Source organism: Bos javanicus, chromosome 3 (assembly GCF_032452875.1).
Source record: "Bos javanicus breed banteng chromosome 3, ARS-OSU_banteng_1.0, whole genome shotgun sequence".
In the NCBI taxonomy this organism is placed as follows: Eukaryota; Metazoa; Chordata; class Mammalia; order Artiodactyla; family Bovidae; genus Bos; species Bos javanicus.
In genome coordinates, this window is record NC_083870.1 from 9,093,131 (window position 1) to 9,113,751 (window position 20,621).

At 42.3% G+C, this 20,621-nt stretch overlaps 1 protein-coding gene and 1 pseudogene across 1 annotated transcript in view; one reads left to right on the forward strand and one right to left on the reverse strand.

Moving 5' to 3' along the window:
- Window positions 1-2,368: 2,368 nt before the first annotated feature.
- On the reverse strand, window positions 2,369-2,467 carry LOC133245423 (U6 spliceosomal RNA; annotated as a pseudogene).
- Window positions 2,468-2,970: 503 nt separating this feature from the next.
- Window positions 2,971-20,621, forward strand: part of SLAMF1 (signaling lymphocytic activation molecule family member 1) — a 39,290-nt gene continuing 21,639 nt past the window's right edge. The window contains exons 1-3 of the mRNA XM_061401385.1: window positions 2,971-3,334; window positions 11,915-12,253; window positions 14,159-14,443. Of these exons, the coding sequence (XP_061257369.1) occupies window positions 3,259-3,334; window positions 11,915-12,253; window positions 14,159-14,443 (700 nt within the window). The 5' untranslated portion in view covers window positions 2,971-3,258. The remainder of the gene's footprint in view (window positions 3,335-11,914; window positions 12,254-14,158; window positions 14,444-20,621) is intronic.

Here is a 20,621-nt window from a genome sequence, read left to right on the forward strand (position 1 = left end):
TTTAAATAACACTATACTGCTTCCTTGGTGCCTTAGAGGGTAAAGAGTCTGCCTGCAGTGCAGAAGACCTGGGTTCGATCCCTGGGTCAGGAAGATCCCCTGGAGAAGGAAATGGCAACTCACTCCAGTATTCTTGCCTGGAAAATCCCATGGACAGAGAAGCCTGGTAGACTACAGTCCATCAGATTGCAAAAAGTCGGACACGACTGAGCAACTTCACTTCACTTCACTTCATACTGCTTTATGGGTAGTATGAGTACTTAATAGTAGCAAAATAATCCCAATTCCTCCCTCCCGTGATTTGTGTATCATTGCTGTCATTCATTTCACTTATATATAAGCATATATACACGAGGCATATGCATAAGCATACATAATTTGATATATTGTTTATATGTTGTTGCTATTATTACTTTTAACAATGTGTTATCTGTTAGATCAATTAAGAATAAAAAAAAATAAAAGCTTCTATTTTTACCTTCACTTATTCCTTCTCTGATGCTCTCCCTCAGTAGATTTGAGTTTCTGATCTTTATTATTTTCCTTCTCTCTAAAGAAATCCTTGTAACATTCCTTACAAGTCAGAACTATGGCAACAAATTCCCTCCATCTTTGTTTGTCTGAAAATATCTTTATTTCTCCTTCACTTTTGAAGAATAATTTCAAAGGATACAGAAAATTATAAGTTGGTGGTTATAATTATATAATTATAATTATATTTATATAATTATAAGTTTTTTCCTCAACACTTTTAAGTATTTTATTCCACTCTCAATTGTTGCTTGCAGTTAATTCTTTTTAAGTTAAAGAAATGTGGAGACATATATTGTGAAACTAGTGACTTTATGCTGAATAAGATAAAAGTTTTTAAATACTAGAAAATATTTCCTCAATTTTTTATGCATTTCACAATTAAAACTACAGTCATGACACACTTTTAAGTTTAATCTTTTTCTCACTTTCTTACATCTAGACAAGTAACAAAACAATAAATCAACGGACTTCCCTCATGGTCCAGTGGTTAAGAATGCACCGTGCAATTCAGGAGATGTGGGCTGGATCTCTGGTCAGAGTGCTAAGATCCCGCATGCCACAGAGCAACTAATCCCGAGCAACGCAACTACTGTGAGTCCATACAGCACAAGAAAGATCCCACATGACGCAACTAAGACCTCAGGCAGACAAATAAATGAATATTTTAAAAACCTAAAGAATCAAAACTCTGATATATATCATTTTCCTCTTTTCATGGTATATATACTCTCACCCTGGCTGATTTCAAGCTACCAGCATGATGTCATTGAATGCAAAGCTGGGGAAAGCCGTATAGCAGCAACCATGATCAGATATTTTGTTCCCATGACAGAGATACAATAGACGTAATGTTCTCAAGAGCACAAAGAATAGTAAAATGTAAAATAATTAAGAAGTAATGAGTTTTGAGTTTTCAATTCCCTCAGTTTTGGATGCAATTTATTTAACTGTAAATTTATATAATTCCATTTTTAGTAATATAATGTTTATCAATGACCAGCTCACAAGCTTTCTGAAACTTTAACAGGTGGCTCTCATGAGTTGATATGTGCTGACTCCAGCACGGCACTGGGTAGTACTGTGGGCAGGACAGTTGGGCGTCAGGCGTTTATGTGTGTGGAAAGGGGAATGATGAGAATAAAGAGCACTGTCACTATGTCACCAGCTCTTATTACCCTTATCCTCTTAGGGAGGCCCATTGGAAAGGGACTTGGACCTGTAAAATACCTGTTACAGGGGCTTCCCTGGTGGTCCAGCGGTTAAGAATCTGCCTTGTAATGCAGGGGACACGAGCATGGGAAGATCTCACATGCCTTGGGGCAACCAAGCCCATGCACCACAATGACTGAGCCCAAACTCCTAGAGCACTAGAGTCACAACTACTGAAGCCGGTGCTGTGCGAAAAGAGAAGCCATCACAGTGAGAAGCCTGAACACCATGGTTCAGAAGCCCCCGCTCACCACAGCTAGAGGAAGCCCGAGCCCAGCAATGAAGACCCAGCACGGCCAAAAAAAAAAAAAAAAAACCCTGTTACAATTGCATTTCAAAGTTTCCTTGTGAGCCAATAATAGTGTGTTTCATATATGGAAAAGCACAAGATCTTCCACCAGTTTTAGTCCCTTCTCCTCAACAGAAAGATTAGTTGCAAGTTCTAAAATAAGGCAGCCCCTCCAAACACAGCATAGGGCTCACTAAATTCTACCACAATGTAGCCAGCAGGGAAATTGGGTTTCTGCCAGCTGACCCACCCTGCCCACCTCCATCTATCTGTGATTTTGGCACCAGGACCTGACTGCATGGAGGGATGTTCTCTGAAATTATGGAACAAATCAGAAGTAAAATGTCCATCAGCTATTAAAAGTCAATCATTCTTGCGCAGGGGTCATGCTAATCTTCTCTGTATCATTCCAATTTTTTTTACAGGGGAACAATGGAGAAACAGACATACAGAATAGACTTATGGACTTGAGGAGAGGGGAGGAGAGGGTGAGACGTGTGGAAAGAGTAACATGGAAACTTACATTACCATATGTAAAATAGACAGCCAATGGGAATTTGCTGTATGGCTCAGGAAATTCAAACAGGGGCTCTGTATCAACCTAGAGGGGTGGGATGGGGAGGAAGACATGAGGGAGTTTCAAAAGGGAGCGGATATTTGTATACCTATGGCTGATTCATTTTGAGGTTTGACATAAAACAGCAAAATTCTGTAAAGCAATTATCTTTCAATAAAAAATAAATTAATTTTGTAAAAAGTCAATCATCCAAGTACAATCTGGACTAATCCATCCAAATTTGGGGTAGCCTGACACAACTACATCTTTTCTTTGCACTATAATAAGAGTTACCAGTCAGAACCACCCAGAGAGGCTTGACATCCCTTTCCCGGAGACAGCTAAGAAAGGGAGAGAGGGGAGGACATTTCTGCCAAGGCTGGGGGTTTGACCGAGGTGATTACACAGATCTCTTCCCGGCTCTTGCAGTGTAACCACCTGACTCTGACTTCTTGGGAAGAGCAGAGTGACTTAAGGCTTGAAAGAGATGACCAATCCTCGGGGCACAGGCAGAAAAAGCCCCAGTGAGACAGGAAGCCTGCTGGTTTCTGATGCATAAACTAGACAGTAGAGGCAGCACTTGGCTGGCGGGAGCTCTCTCTGCTCTGGCTGGTGTCTGAGAGCAGCTACCGGGCTCTCACCAGACTCCCTTCCTTATCCTCACTGGCTGATGGATCCCAAAGGTCTGCTCTCCTCGAATGTCCTGCTGCTTTTCTCTCTGATTATTGAGCTGAGCTGCAGAACAGGTAAGTGTTCATCTGTTTGAGGGCTTGGGTCCTAGGATTACCTACCAGGAATCAGCTATAGCTTCCTAGACAGAGAGAGAACTCAGCGGCCAGGGGTTGTCATTTGGCTGCGGGTAGGGGGCAGGGGGGTAGGCGGAGGGCTGTGATCTGCTGCCTCTTCCTCAGAGACTGAGTTCCTCCTACCTCTGTCGAAGAGGAAGGAAGATTGTGAGTTACTGGGCTCCTGGGTCTGAGGCTTAGCCCCGCCAGTCCTAGCTTCCAAGGAAACCAGGAGTTCCAGTCAAAGACACCGGTCACATTCTAGACTGGCCTCTCTGGGTGAGAGGCTGCAGTCAAAGTCCCGGCTGAGTGGTTGGTTTTGTGTGAGTATCCTTTTGGCAAAGGCCCAGGCTAACGGAATGAGCTGGAGAGAGAGGGAACTCTGGGAGAAAATTACTCCTACCCTGTCCTGGATGGGGATCTTCACACACACACACGAGCAGACAAACCAAAAACATGGTCCACCTACAAGAAAGGGCTGTAGCGGGAAGAGAGGGTAAAACTGAAAACCCCAGGCAATGATTGGGAACAGATAGTGGCCACAGCGTGGTTGTGCTGGTGGCTACTTTCCTGGAAGTAGCATTCCAAGGCAGCAAGAGGGGAAGAGGCCAGGATTTTTGGAGCCCAAGGCTGGTTACAGTTAGTGAGAAATGCAAATCAAGAATGCTCAGAGTCAGAGTAGCTTCAGTGTAGAGCCAGAGTGTTTGGAACTGGACTCTGCTCCTATCTTTCTGGTTTGCTGGCATTCTCTGTTTAGTAGTTTTGTGAACTACTCTGTTTAGAGCTTTGAGAAAAGGTGTTTGAAAAAGAAAAAGCCAAGCAAGGAGCAAACTGGGCTCACTAAGGAGTGGATGAGCATCTTCTTTCTGCTTAGATGCCTTCAGACTTTGTTTAGACTGTGGGAGGCAGCCTAAAGTGGAAGCGCCATTGGGGAAAGAGGGAAAATCCTGAGGCTCTGGATGTTTTGTTCTTGGGGATTTCAAGACCGCAAATCCATTATGGACTTTTCCAGGAGAAGCCCAGAGATGTGCTGAGGTTATCTGAGGGGCTGCACTTGAGATTGATCTTTTGACAGATTCCCAGATGAATAGCTCTTCCTTGGCCCTGCATTTCCTCAGAATCAGGCAGACTGATGGCTCTCGCTGCCCAAGGTCTCAGAGAGCAGTAATTGAACTCAGGGTTCAGAAAGCCATATGGAACTACTTTAAGCCATAACGAGGAGATGGCTCAGATGGTAAAGAACCTGCCTACAGTGCAGGAGACCCAGCTTCGATCCCTGGGTCAGGAAGATCTCCTGGAGAAGAAAATGGCGACACACTCTAGTATTCCCGCCTGGAGAATTCCGTGGACAGTGGAGCCTGGCGGACTACAGTCCACGGGTTGGCAAAGAGTTAGACATGACTGAGCAACTAACACTTCACTTCACTTCACTTCAGGAAGAGTCAAACCTTCCTGGGGGCACCCCATTCACTACTCCACCATTTTTGGAATACTTTCTGGTGACTATCAGGAGTGACGGGTTTGAACAGTGAACTGAACTTTTCTATCCCTGTGCTGACTTGCCTTCTGGTCAGCCTGGCCCTGGCATCTCAGGTTCTGCTGACAGCTGCTGCAGGCAAAGCTTCGGAGGTCACTGGTTAGTAAGAAACAGCCCAGCCCTTTAAAGGCGTGTCTATCCAATCAGCAGTGTTCATATTTCTTACGATTGTCTTCTCTGAAATATGTACAAAAATTTTATACTGTTTTTATTTTTAAACATGCACCCTCTTGTGAAACCCCAATAAAACCCAGACGGAAATGCTTTGCAAATGGGACAGGTCAACCATGACAGATTTACCCAACCAAGAAGCCCACTTCTTGTAAAATTAGTACCCACTCCCCTTCCCATCTCTACTCAGCTCACCTTCCAATTCCCAGTCAAAACTGTAAAAATCAAAAAAAGCCCACACTGAATTCTCCATTTCCCTCAGTGATACATTTTTTAATAGGCTTCTCTTTTTCAGAGCAGTTTTGGGTTCACAGCAAAATAATTGAAAAGTACAGAGATTTCCCATGGCCCTCACATACACATAGCCTCTCCGATCATCAATATCTCTCACCAGAGTGGTGCATCTGTTACAACTGATGAATCTACCCCAGTAGGATTTTTTATTCTTTCATTCAGGTCCTCCCCACTTCCTCCACACACATAGGAAGAGAAGTGAGGGGCAAGTTGCCGGGGAGGTGGGGCAGTGGTTCTAGACTTTGCCCAATCTTGTGTATTCACTGAACCATTCTACCCCAATATTTAGATCTAGGCACTTTTATTTCTCAAAAGTTTTAATACTGTGACATAACTCCACTGACTTCACTATCTCCGGTGTTAGACTGAAAATCAGAACTTCAGGGCTATTTGGTTTTATCCATAGATTGACTTCGGACAATCCCATTCGGCAACTATCTATTAGGACACATGGTATGCCTGGCACTAGGTGACGTGTGGGGTAAAATGCACCACCACAGCCTCTGCCCCGAACTTGGCACAGAATCTGGCACACGAGAGTCCTTCTACAAATGTTTGTTGAATGATTAATGATAGTATGTACAGAACTTTCTTGCTATATATCAAACACTGTTGTAAGTGCTTTATGTGTATTATTCATTTAATTGTACCAACTCTGTGAGTTGGTATTGCTACATTATGATTTTATAAAAGAGGAAAAAGAGGCACAGCTTCTGCTGCTGCTGCTAAGTCGCTTCAGTTGTGTTCGACTCTGTGCGACCCCATAGATGGCAGCCCACCAGGCTCCCCTGTCCCTGGGATTTTCCAGGCAAGAACACTGGAGTGGGTTGCCATTTCCTTCTCCAATGCATGAAAGTGAAAAGTCAAAGTGAAGTCGCTCAGTCGTGTCTGACTCTTAGCAACCCCATAGACTACAGCCTACCAAGCTCCTCTGTCCATGGGATTTTCCAGGCAAGTGTACTGGAGTGGGGTGCCATTGCCTTCTCCAAAGAGGCGCAGAGTGGTTAGTAATTTCTCCTTAATCACACAGCTTGACTCCAGAGACCTCAAGGAATGAAACGGGATAAGCTTATGTTTAGGGAGGAGAATCTTAAAATTTGTATCCAGGTCCCATGGTAAAAATTAGATTGTGCTGCCTATAATTGAAGCATATGAGTTGATGTTAATTGAATTGAAATTAAATATAGGAATTCACAAAAGGTGAGAGAAGTTGGATAAATCAGAGAAGGAAGTAGAAGGCATATGGAAGTATTTGATCTGGGATTTGGAAAGTAGATAGAAACATCTTTCGTCATGTAGTTTTTGTTTTTTTTTTTAATTTTTTGTTAACTAGTTTGTTTCTGGAGGAGTATCCTACGTAGGTCTATAAAACTTCAACAGTATAAAAGGGTATTGAAGAGAGATTTGTCTCGCTGTTACAGTGGTGAACAAAACAGACACAGACCCTACTCTTAGAAGCTTGTAATTGCATAAGGATAAAAAGTATTGAAGGAGAGTTAAAAGTGTGATGGGTGATGTGAAAGGAGTGACCCAAAGTGCACTGGAAGTGCATGGCAGAGAAGCCTTATCACAGCCAAGGGTCAAATGTAAAGGCCTGAAGGACAGGAGGAGTTAGCCAGGCAAATAAAGGGCAGTGACTGACTTTCAGGCTGGGGAACGGTAAGCGCAAATATTCTAAGATAGAAAGACCCAGCAGCATCAAGGAATGGGACTAGAAGGACACCTGGTAGGACTTCAATTTAAAAAGGAGACTGAGACACACTATCTTATCTTTGTGAACCCAAATTTCCCATAGGAACTATGCGGGCTCTGAGTCCTCCCTGAAAGAAATGCTGTAGCAAGACGCCCAGTGTCAGGGCTGCCCCCGACCAAGAAAGGTTATCACTAGGTAGAGTCCCATCTTATGAAAGGGTTGGCTAAATGCTACTAATTTCAGGAAAATATCCATGGGCTCATGTGAATCACTCTACTTTCTAAGTAGAATTGCCCTGGAAGGAAAGTGAGTTGGTGTTAACAGCTACAAATGTTTCCTCCAGACTCTTTTAGTAAACAGGGTCTGACTGAATCACAAACCCACTGGAAAACACTCATCAGGCAGTAGGATGTTTCAGGAGCTGGTACTCTACTTGAAGGGTTTTATGAACCACTTTAAAGTCCCCACTTGTTTTTCCACTCTTGCTCAGGTGTCAGTGAGGTCACACACCCCCTACAGACCCGGCCACTCACACACTCAGTTGTTACATCATCATTCTTTATGTGGGCTGTGGCATGTGAGGGTCTGTTCTGAATGGGGTTTTGATTCCACTCCCCATGACCAAGTCTGCTTAAACCACTCATCCTGTCATTCTCATCTGCCCTCTCTTTTCTTCCCTCTTAACCTCTTCTTTTCTATAAAAAAATTAAAAAAAATTTTTTTTTCTTTTTTTAGCTACTTCTAGCCCCATCCTCTGTCTCCTCTTCTCCTGACTCCCTTCCATTTCTAAATTCCAAAAACAACCATGGTGTAAAGAGTCTGTTGGATTAGGTGGGTGGAAAGCACTCACACGACACAAGGGAGGGTGGAGGCTTATGGTCTATAAATGGGTATCATTTTGCATTTTCTTCTTCTCCATATCAAAATTGATCTAAAAAAATCAACAGTGTGATGGTAATTCTCAACCTTGATTTGAAGCCCAGATTCCTTTGAGAAGTGACATTCATGGCTATGCTCCCAGAAAAAAATGTACATATGCTTACCTATATGATTTCTATATTCAATTTAGGGGGCCTGTATACCATGTGATATTTCTACTTGCATGGATGGTTCTAGTTTTCTGTCATCCCTTTATTGGTAGAAGTTTAGGTTCAGGATTCTTGGGTGTTATATGTACCACATTATCTGGACAGCCAGGCATCCATAAGTGCGACTAGAAGGAATTTCAACACGTTCTTTTACATATCTTTGTAAAAATAAAATACCAGCACCAAGAATAGCATTCCTTGTCTAATAAATTAAGCAACTGTTTAATTAGGCACTCTGTTTCAAGAGTTGATTTAATAGCGATATGCAAAAGAACAAATGCTAATTGTCTTTTCACCATTCCTTAATAGTTATGTGCCATGAATTCCCTAGCAGTCCAGTGGTTACGACTCAGTGCTTTCACTGCTGGGGGCCGGGGTTTAATTCCTGGTTGGGGAACTAAGATCCCACAAGTCACATAGTGTAGCAAAAAAAGCAAGAGCCAACCATTCAAATCCGAATTTTTCTTTTTCCCAACCTTTAAATCTCTAGTCTGATATCAGCAGGGCCCTTCGCAGGATATCAAAGCATTTTGCTATCAAGAACATCTGAATCTGTTTGCCCAAATTTCCAACAACCCATCTTAACCACAAGTTAATTGTGCCTTCTCTAGGTGTCTGCATTATTTAAGCAGTTTTATTGTACTCTTTTGACTTTCTTATCAACTAGAACAATCTGTGCTCTCTCTGAGTCATGGGCTCCTTCTCTTATGAACATTAGCTTGTGATTAATTTCAGTTATGAAGTTTAGCCACATATGGGTCAAAGCTAAATAAGAGGGATTTTAATCAGATAGCATGGCTTTTAGCATTCATAAATTGAACAGATATTTATTTAAAACCTATTACATGCCAAACACTACTGTAGGTCCTAAGGAAAAAACAATGAACAACATGAACTTCTTCCTCTTGAGAAGCTGGCATTCTAGTACAGGGGGAGACAAAAATAAAAATGACCAAATATACAGTATAACATCAGACAGTGATAAGTGCAGCAAGAAAGGATAGGATATAGATAGGATCATCAGAGCAGGTCTTTCAGAAAAGATGATTTTTTTTTTTTTGAGCAGAAATCTAAAAGAAAATGAGAGTATGAGCTCTTTAGATACATAAAGGAAGAGATTTCCAGAAACAGAAAGAACAATAAATGCAAAAGCTATGAGATGAGAATGCTCTGGATGAGTTAGGGACCAGCTGGAGCTGGTGTGGTCATAGTGTAGTGAGTGAAGAGTGGACAAGAGATGGAGTCAGGGAGGTCCAAGGAACTGGGTTATTCAGAATCTGTGAAGGACTATGGATTTTGTTTCTCTTTGAAGAGAGACAAAATCTGACATAGTTTTAAAAGGCTTCTCTGTCCATTGTATAGATGCAGGAAGATTTGTTGGAAGACAAAAGAAGAGCCAGGCCTGTGATGATGGTGGTAGAAATGAAGAGGGTTGGAAGTTCTCAGATGCCGGATATATTGTGAAGGCAGAGCCAATGGGATTTGCTGATAGATTGAATATGGAATATGAAAGGAAGAAAGGAGTCATGGGTGATTCCAGTGTTTTGGCCTGGGAATTGTAATGTTTGCAGAAGAGGCTACAGAATCAAGAGTCCATTTGCTAAGTCTAAGATGCCCTTTAGACCTCCAAACACTAATACCAATTGGTGTAGGCAGTTTGGAATACAGTGAAAGATTTGGATGGGAGATACATCTCTGGAAGCATTCCAGAAACCTGTCAAACTATGCAACTATTAATAGATAAGTGTGGCTGGGAAAGAGAAGAAGTCTGAGTACTGATCCCTGGAATGCTCCAATTTTAGAGGTCTTTAAGAGCAGAAGATTTTGGTCAAGGAGACTGAGAAAGGGCAGCCAATGAAATAGGAAGAAAACCAAAAGAGTGTATTGTTCTCTGGGCCAAATGAAGACAGTGTTTCAACGGGGGGATGTGAACTTTCTCAGCACTCTTGAGAAAGCAAGATGAAGATGGAGAATTGACTTAGTATCATGGGGTATACAGTGACCTTGACAAGAGTGATTCCAGTGAGGAGTAAAGAACGAGGCTTATTTGGAGTGAGTATAAGGAAAAAATGTCAGGAGATGGGAACAGAAAGGATAAATACACATTAAAGAACTTTAGGATAAAGAAAAACAGAGAAATGGGAAATTGGCTGGGGATGGACCTGGGATCAGGGTTTTTAAGATAAGGGAAATTACATGTTGGTATGTCGGGTGTTAATAGAAATAACCCACAGTGTACCATAACAATAACAAAATTGATGATGCAAGGGGTGGCAGAAGTTTCAGGAGCAAAGCCTTGAAGTGGGTGAGTGTTCCAGGAAGGAAGAGGCCAGCCTTACCCAAGAGCAGAGACCATCCATCCAAGTATGTGGGTTGACTTGATAGTGGGAACAAATGGAAGCTCTCTTTTCATTTCTTTTCCTTTTTCAGTGAAATGAGAGGCAGGTTCATCAACTGAGGTTGTGGGTTTGAGGAGAGAGGAGGTGTTAAAAAGTCAGCAGTAGGATCACTTACAGTGGTTTGAAAGATTTGGGTGTGTTTTTTTTTTTTTGGCTTGACACTTTTGAAAAAGAGAAATAAAATAATTTCTCTCCCTCAACATTATTATATATCTCAATAACTTTTTGGAGAGATATGATTCCACAGGCTTGCCTCCTCCTTGACTCCACATCCCTTAGACTTTTCCTTTTCCTTCTCATTTGAAATGATGCTTCTGTAATCATGGTCTCTTGGCCTCACAAGCTCAGAATTAGTTTCAGTTACCCTCTTTCCTTCACACTATTTATGAGTAAGTCCCCTATGTATGAACGGGTTAAATCCCCTATGTGTGAGTTACATTCCGAGAGGGAGCTCGTAAGTCCAATTTGCTCATAAATCCTCTTCGTTGTACCTAGTTAGGCTAGGTACTCAACTAATACAATTGGCTATATAGTACTGGACTGTACTAGGTGATGATATTTTTCACACAAATAATACTTTAAAAACAAGCACATAAAAAGCATTTTGAGAAGATCATGTATACACTGCTATGTTTAAAATGGATAACCAAAAAGTACCTATTGTATAGCACATGGAACTCTGCTTGATGTTATGTGCCAGTCTGGGTGGGAGGGGGGTTTGAGGGAGAATGAGTACGTGTATATGGGTGGCTGAGTCCCTTCACTGTTCAATGCTATGACAACATTGTTAACTGGCTATACCCCAATACAAATATTTTGGGTGCTAAAAATTAAAAAAAAATTAAAATAAAACATTTTTAATCTTACAGTATAGTACCTTGAAAAGTACAATAGCACAATACAGTGAACAGTTGGCATATAAGGGCACATTCACATCTTTGAAAGTTTGCAACTTGAATGTTCGTATGTAGGGGACTTACTGTATCCAGTGGTGGTGAGAAGTCTGGCTGAGGAATTAATCTGGTTACTAGTTATACAACTTTAGGCATGTCATTTAACTTCTCTATGCCTTAGGTGCCTTAACTATAAATCTGAGTTGATAGAATTCCCTCCTAGATCATAGAGACCAAGTATTGTAGATAGTCTATACAGCTCTATCACAAGACTTCCACTGGGATTTTTTAAATACTGAGAATGCAGTGAGATCCTCATGACAGTCCTTATAAACTACTAAGGATCTGGCAACCCCAGAGATTGGCCAAGAGGAAGAGAGAGACGCTCCAGTCTGTTTTTCCTGATGCACGGACGTAAGTCTCAAAGCTTCTATGATAAGATACTTCCCTCTCCTTCTTTCCACAGGTGAGGGCTTGACCAGTTCCACGAAGACGATTCTCGGGCAGCTGGGAAGCAGCGTGCTGTTGCCCCTGGCATCTGAGGAGATAAGTAGGAGCATGAATAAGAGCATCCACATCCTTGTCACAATGGCAGAATCACCCAAAGACACTGTCAAGAAGAAAATAGTGTCCTTAGATCTGCGGAAAGGTGACTCTCCACGTCTGAAGGACGGCTATGAGTTTCATCTGGAAAACCTGAGCCTGAGGATCCTGAAGAGCAGGAAGGAGGATGAAGGCTGGTACTTTATAAGCCTGGAGGAAAATGTTTCAGTCCAGCACTTTAGCCTGCAGCTGAAGCTCTATGGTAATGACGGTGGCTTCCTTGGCCCACAAGGAATGCCATAGTGCCTTGCCTAAGAATTCAAGCTTCTCTCAGAAGCAAAGGGTGTTCAGAATTGGAAGCAACTTGAAAGACATCTCAGTCTAGGGTTAAACAGGGTTTCAGGGAAAAGTTTTAGAGGTTCACTAAATTGGTCCAAATTGCACATTAGTAATAGCTGATTAGCACTAGTTACCTTTATTCCCATTTTCTAAAGGAAAGGAGCCCGGCTGCCTGTATGCTAGAGGGCCCGGAGCCCCAAGAGTCTCAATTTACAAATAAGATTTTGTTTGAAAATAGTGGGTTTTTCTTCTGATTTTTAAAAGTTTGAATACCACTGATCAAGCAAAACCTCTCTTTCATAGGCGAGGACACTGAAATAAAGAGATAAGTGGTTTGCACGTGCCTACTCACATCTGTGTAGGTGGTTCACTCCACTAGGGGTCCTGGGAGAAGGAGAGCTGAAACTCAACCCACACACCACTCACCAAGCCCTGCATCCTGGCAGAGGATTGCATCTACCTGGTGGAAGAAGCATAGTTTTCTCACTTAAACAAAGGCCCTGGTTGTGAAAAAAAAAAATCGCCTAGTTGCAGAACTTAAACTAAAACCTAGGTCCATCTGAATCCAAGGCCAGTGGTGGTGTTTTGTTTTTTTTTTTTTTTTTTTGAGCCTCTTTAACTGCCAGCCCCTCTTGAGTGCACCCAGAGTTTGTCTCTTCAGTCTCAAAGTTCCTTTGAATTCCCAGGGATCCTGGCAGCTACGTGTGGTGTCCTGCTTCTAGGTGGAAGCATTACAACATTTCTTTAAAATTCTCAGGTACCACAAGATGGCACGTCCCTCCCCGGCCTTCCCTTGGTATCTTCCCTTTAAATGTCTGCAGAATTCCCACAGCCCTTAACCAGGTATCAGGGTGTTCTGATCACTCCAGTAGTGTCCCCAGGGCAAGGCTGCTGTAAGCACATAGGTTTTCTAGAACGATTCACTGTCTTTGTCACATCTTATCATATTTTATGATCAAATTCTCACCTTAGAAAATATGTTCTCTGCAACCATGGTATTCTCTCAAGTCAAAGAAAGAGGCTGGATTTTGGAATCAGACAGACATAATTTCAGATCTCAGCTTGGCTGTTAAAAGTTGAGTGGAATTATGTAAGACACTCTACCTCTCTGGGACTCAGTTTCCTCATCTATAAAATGAGAATAATTAGAACTAGGATAATAGTTGTTGAGAAAGTTGTTGAAAAGATTAAAGAACATGATGAGTGTGAAATTCTAGTATTCTGCCTGTCCTATAGTAGTTACTAAATAAAAAGGACTTTCCCTTTTACCTTGCCAATTTTACATCCTTAGAGTGAAAAAGTTTGGTAAGGCCTATGGCTATCCCAAGTTCAGACATCCTAAAGCACTTGCTATACACACACACACAACACACACACACACACACACACACACACACACACACAGAGTACAGATGAAATCCCACCACTGAAAAGTCATTCTTTTAGATATAGAAGGTAATACTTTAGCCATGGACATTCAAACCCATGGGGGAATAAGCTGAGAGCAAACTCCCCAGATGGAATACAGGAGAGCAACCTAAATTAGAAACAAGAGGAATGCAAGGGGAGCCCTAACAGTCTTGGTGGGAGGGAACTAAAAGACAATATTTCTCTTCTTTGTTTTATCCCTGGTCCTGGAAAGGAGTATAGAGGGGTAGTAGGGGGAGGGAAGGTGCGAAATAGTAGGTTCCTATTAGAAATATATTACACCACAGATCTATAGGGAGGGAAAGATGCTGTTAGGTTGCATTTTTTCTAACAAAAAGGTTAAATCACCATTCCAGAGGATTCATTTCAGTGATGGCTCTCTTCCTCCCCCTTTTGACAGAGCAGGTCTCCACTCCACAAATTAAGGTGTTGAACACCACCCAGGAAGATGGGAACTGCAGTCTCATGCTGGCCTGCATGGTGGAGAAAGGGGACCACGTGACTTACAACTGGAGTGAGGAAGCAGGAGTCCCCCTGCTGAGTCCCACCAATAGCTCCCACCTCTTGTATCTCACTCTTGGCCCTCAGCATGCTAACAACGTGTACATCTGCACTGTGAGCAACCCCATCAGCAACAGCTCTCAGACCTTCATCCCTTGGCCCAGTTGCAGCTCCAGTCCCCCAGGTAAGTGTCTGAGAGGCAGCTGTTACGCCACGTTGATATGGACTCAGTCTCCACCTGGACCAATGCTCTGCTTCCATAGCCATGGCCTTCACCTTAGGAACAACACTTTATATTTTCTCTATGGTTTGTAAAAGCCTCCTATGTGCATTCAGTGAGTGGCTACTCTTCATAATGAGCAAGGTGTCGTTATGCTCCATTCATAGTTGAGAAAACTGGTGAGAAATGATGGAACTAGACCCAGAGCCCTGGGTGAACCCTGCCGTCCCCTCCTGCCTTGGCGCCAACCTACAAGGCTGGTGGGGTAAGGGAGTGTGGGCAGCAGGTCCTGACTCCCAATTCATGCTCCACTAACAGTGGGATGGTTCTAGACCATCAATAAGTATTTATCAGTCACCTGTGCTGTAGGAAATTTGGAAGAGACATGACATACAACCTCTGCTGTCCAGATAATACATGAAACATGTGCTCAATACTGAAAAGCAAGATGTAACAAAGGGAAACATTTTATGAAATGGACTGTGGCTCCCGCAGCAGGTCAGAGGGTCAGGGGAGTCAGATCTCTGACTAAGACGTGGACTGTGAAGCTTAGGAAAGTGGTAAGTCATAGAGCACTTTATTGTTGAGACAGCATTTCAGTTGTATGATCTCTCTTGTTCCTCACAATGGCCTTATCAGATAGCTGTTGTCATCATCCTCATTTTATTACAGATTAGGAACTTGAAGCTCATAGCCTGTAAGAACCCTTCTCAAGTTTTTTCAGCTTATAAATGGTAGTCAGAACCTAAACCTAGATCTTCTGACTAATCTTTTTCTGGAAAGATAAAGCATTATTATTCTGTTATCAAAAGGAAGGAAGGGCTGATTAAGTAAGCCCATCTCACCACTTGAGACTGGAAACAGACCACTGAGCCTTTTCACTAAGATCTTGCGTCCGTGCCTCAGGTAGGTTCAGGGGCAGAAGAACCAGTGTGCTGGCCCTGCCAGTCATTACCTGTGCCCTGATATTCTTCCTTCTGCGTCCACTGAGGGTAAACAGGAATCATTCCAAGGAGACTCTTGCCCACAGTAGCCTTGATGTATATTTGGAAGGCTTTTCCAGATAACCAAGGATCTAGGGACAGGGGAATCCAGCCAGGTCATGCCCTTCAGCATAGCATATCCAGTCAGCAACTCCCCTGAGGTATTCCAGATGGACTGCTGGGGAAATCCACCTGCCTTCTGCATCTAAGAGCTCCTTGGTGAGCCTCGCCCACTGCATGTTACCTCCCCCAGCCACTCATGGCAGAGTTGGCCACCTGTCCACTCACATGAGGTGTCTGGCTGCTTGTCTACCTTGCGCATGAACCACATTCAGAGGTTCTCCCCCGGTTCAGACCTCTCTCCCTGCCCGCAGCTATTCAGAACGTGCTGGTGGGATCAAGACAGCAGTCTTTCATGAGTGTAGAGTTTACAGAATGTAAACTCTAGGGGATCACAGACCCTTCATCCCTGCCTGACCCTGATCTCAGGTGCCTGCACCCCGTGTCTCCACTCAGTGTCCCCACAGACACTGCGCCCACGCTGAGGGGGATACCAAAGTGTGCCATCACAGAGCTACCACCCTGACTCCAGCTACTGTCCTCTTTCACCTGGCTTTCTACAATAGCCTTCTTCCTGGTCTCCCTGCTGCCACCCTTGGCCCCCTGCAGTCGGTTCTCTACCAGTGGTCAGAACTAACCCTTGAAAACAGTACCACGAGGAGCATCGTTTTCTGTTTGGATTACTACTGGATCTCAGATGTCACAGACCAAGCCCGATATATAGCAGAGATCAAATCCTGAGCCTTTGGAGTGGGAGCATGTTCTCTAAGACCCTAGGCCAGAGAACTAACCCTAGGGAGTATCAAATAGTGAGAACTCACAAAAGGAAACCACTTGAATACAAGACCCAGCATCACCCAGCCACCAGTAGCACCCTGTGCAGGACACCTCATCTAAAGAACAAACAAAACAAAAATACAAACCCAATCATCAGAAAACAAGATTACTGCCTCACTCAGCCTTGCCCATCAGAGGAAAAACAAACAAAAACTCAGCACAAATCTCACCCTATATGAAGCTTACACAAACCACTGGACCAAGCTTAGGAGGGCAGAAATCAAAAGGAAGAAAGAATTCAACCTTCTTCAAGGAAAGAATTCAACTTTACTTGAAGCCTGGGAAAAGAAAACCTCAAACATAGTAAGTTAAAAGAAAATAATGAAAAGGCAGAGAAATACTACAGAAATGAAGCAACAAACTAGAAACACAGAAGTCCAAATAAATGAAGAGGAAATAGACAAACTACCTGAAAAAGAATTCAGAATAATGATAGTAAAGTTGATTAAAAACCTTGAAAACAAAATGGAGAAAATGCAAGAATCAATTCACAAAGACCTAGAAGAATTAAGGAATAAACCTACAAAGACAAACAACACAGTTACTGAAATTAAAAATACTCTGGAAGGAATCAGTAGCAGAATATCTGAAGCAGAAGAATGAATCAGTGAGCTGGAAGATAAAATGGTAGAAATAACTTCTGAAGAGCAGAATAAAGTAAAAAGAATGAAAAGAACTGAGGACAGTCTCAGAGACCTCTGGGACAATATCAAACACACCAACATTTAAATTATACGGGTCCCAGAAGAGGAAGAGAAAAAGAAAGGGTATGAGAAAATTTTTGAAGAGATTATAGTTGAAATTTCCCCAACATGGAAAAGAAAATAGTCAATAAAGTTCAAGAGGCACAAAGAGTCCCATACAGGATAAACCCAAGGAGAAACATGCCAAGACACATACTAATCAAACTAACAAAGACTAAACACAAAGAAAGAATATTAAAAGCAACGAGGGAGAAGCAACAGGTAACATACAAGGGAAACCCCATACACTTAACAGCTGATCTTTCAACAGAAACTCTGCAGGCCAGAAGGGAATGGCAGGATATATTTAAAGTACTGAAAGGGAAAAATCTACAACCAAGTTTACTGTACCTGGCAAGGATCTTATTCAAAATTGATGGAGAAATAAAAAGCTTTTCAGACAAGCAAAAGTTAAGAGAATTCAGTACCACCAAACCAGCTTTACAACAAATGTTAAAGGGACTTATATAGTCAAGAAATACAAGGGAAGGAAAAAGATCTACAAAATCAACCACAATTAAGAAAATAGCAATAGGAACATATATGTCAATAACTACTTTAAATGTAAATGGATTAAATGCTCCAACAAAAAGACACAGAATGTAAACTCTAGATCCGGTGTTACCCTTGTTACTTACAAAGATAAGCTGCTTATCCTAAGACTCAGATTCTTCATCTAAAATAATGCCTGAAAATTTTTCTTGACTATGTATCAATTATGTGGACTCTCATTTAATCCTCACAGCAACCAAATAGTATTAATATCCCCACCTTACAGATGAGGAAACAAAGATATGCAAAAGTCACACACTGAGCAAGTGCCAGAGTTGAGTTGTCTGATCCTGAAATCCTCATGGGTAATATCAGAATAGATAATACACTTTTAAAATGCCTTATAAATCATAATAAATATGTGTGTTTTTCCTTTGTGGCTGAGAAAGTGGTAGCCCTCACCTCAGCACAGCCTTCTCTGGTCATAGCAACCCTCTTAGGGCACCAAATGTTTTACCCTGACCCATCTCAGAAAAGAAGAATAATTCTCTTCATGTTCCTCAGTATGCTTTAACAAGAATTTACTTAAAGTATCTCAGAGTCTTGGCCATAAAGCTTCTGCTAGAGGCACTTAGCTCAGGACATTCTTAAAAAAAAATATAAAGGGACTTCCCTGGTGGTCCAGTAGTTAAGACTGCACTTCCACTGCAGAAGACATGTAGCTCAGAGGATAAAGCATCTGCCTACAATGCAGGAGACCCGGGTTTGATCCCTGGGTCAGGAAGATGCCCTGGAGAAGGAAATGGAAACCCACTCCAGTACTCTTGCCTAGACAATCCCATGGACAGAGAAGCCTGGTAGGCTATAGTCCATGGGGTTGCAAACAGTCGGACATGACCGAGCGACATCACTTTCTTTCTTCCTAGGGAACTAAGATCACACATGGCACATGACATGGACAAAAAAATAAAATAAAAATTGAATATAAAATTTTTAAAAAGGAAAGAAAAAAGAAACATGTAAAGATGCTTGAGTGGTCCATCTAAACCACTTTGAGGACTGAGTATGCACTAGTGTGACCAGATTTACTGGATATGGAGCAGGCCTTCATGAGATGGGGGAGGTCAAGAAGCAGCAGAAACATGGAACCATGGGAAAACCCTGTCAGGACCTCAACTCAGGCATTAAGGCAACTACTCAGCAGCCATTACACTTTCTTGGACCTCTGTTTCATTATATGTAAACTGAAAAGGGTGAACTCCTGAAGTTCTTTCCAGAGTAAATAGTCTATAAGTCCATTTGTATGTACATTGATAAGAAATGCTAATGAAGGATTACCAAGGTGTATATTTGCTAGGGGTGTTGTAAAAAGGTGCTGTAAACTGAGTGACTTACATAACCGAAATCTATTGTTTCACAGTTCTGGAGGCTAGAAGTTCAAAATCAAAGTGTCAGTAGTGTTAAGTTTCTTCTGAAGGCCATGAAGGAAGGAGCCATTCCATGCTTCTCTCCTTGGCTTGGAGATAGCTGTCTTCTCCTTTTGTCTCTTCACATTGTCTTCCCTCTCTGCGTATATCTGTCCTAATTTCCCCTTATTAAAATGACACCAGTTATGTTGGATTAGGACCCACCTGTAATTACTTTCAGAGAAGGCAATGGCACCCCACTCCAGTACTCTTGCCTGGAAAATCCCATGGATGGAGAAGCCTGGTGGGCTGCAGTCCATGGGGTCGCTGGGAGTTGGACACGGCTGAGTGACTTCCCTTTCACTTTTCACTTTCATGCATTGGAGAAGGAAATGGCAACCCACTCCAGTGTTCTTGCCTGGAGAATCCCAGGGACCGGGGAGCCTGGTAGGCTGCCGTCTATGGGGTTGCACAGAGTCGGACACAACTGAAGCGACTTAGCAGCAGCAGCAGCAGTAATTACTTTGCTAGGGTTGCCGTAACAAAAACACCACAGGTGAGGTGGCTTAAATAACAGAAATTTACTTTCTCACAGGAGAAAGGAGGCTAGAAGTCCAAGATCAAAGTGTTGGAAGGGTTGATTTTTTCTCTGAGGCCTCTCTCCTTGGCAGTAGATGGCTGTCTTCTTGCTGTATCTTCATGTGGTCTCTGCATGCTCATCCCCAGCGACTCTTTGTATGTCCAGATTTCCTCTTACAAGGACATTAGTAAGATTAGATTCAGATCCACCCTAATGACCTCATGTTAACTTGATTACCTCTGTAAAGACCCAGTCTCCAAATAAGGTCACATTCTAAGGACTTCAACACATGAATTTTTGGGGAAACACAGTCAACCCATAACACAAATAGAGATCCCCTGCCCTGCCTCCAGGGATGGGGAACCACAGCATTCGAGAACCAAATCACACAGCTAGACTGTGGCATGCCATTTTCAGTACACCAGATTGCCTAAATATGGAAAACAGAATTTTATTATTTCGTTGATTTGGGTTTGCAAAGGAATATCACTAATTTTTAAAATACCATGCTTGGTTCAACAAACAAAATATTACTGAGATTCTGCTATGTTCCAAAGGTGTGCTAGGTGCTGAGAACACAAAGACAAAAAAAAGACACACTCTTTGCTCTTAAGAAAGGGAATAGCTCTATAAGTAACTATTATTCCAGGTTAAGTAGTACGATAGGGGCAAAACAGAAATATGTGCAAGTGAACCCAGAGGACGGAATGATTGACGCTGTTTCAGGGAATCAGAAACAGCATCACGGAGAATGTGACACAAACTAGGTTTTGAAGAATAAATAGAAATTACCCAAGCAGATAAGAGAAAGACACTCAAGGCAGAGAGAAAAGCAGATATAACTGGGCCTTGTTCTGTATTGTCCTATGGTATTCTGATGGGAACTAATAGATAGTTTTAGATAGAGGAGTAATGTGATTAGTTTTGCATTTCAGAGAGAATTTTCAGTGGTGTGGACAGTAGACTGTGGTGGGGAAGAAGCAGAAGGAAAAGAAACTAGCTGTGGGGAGGGCCCATTATTGCAGTCACCCATCAAGAGAT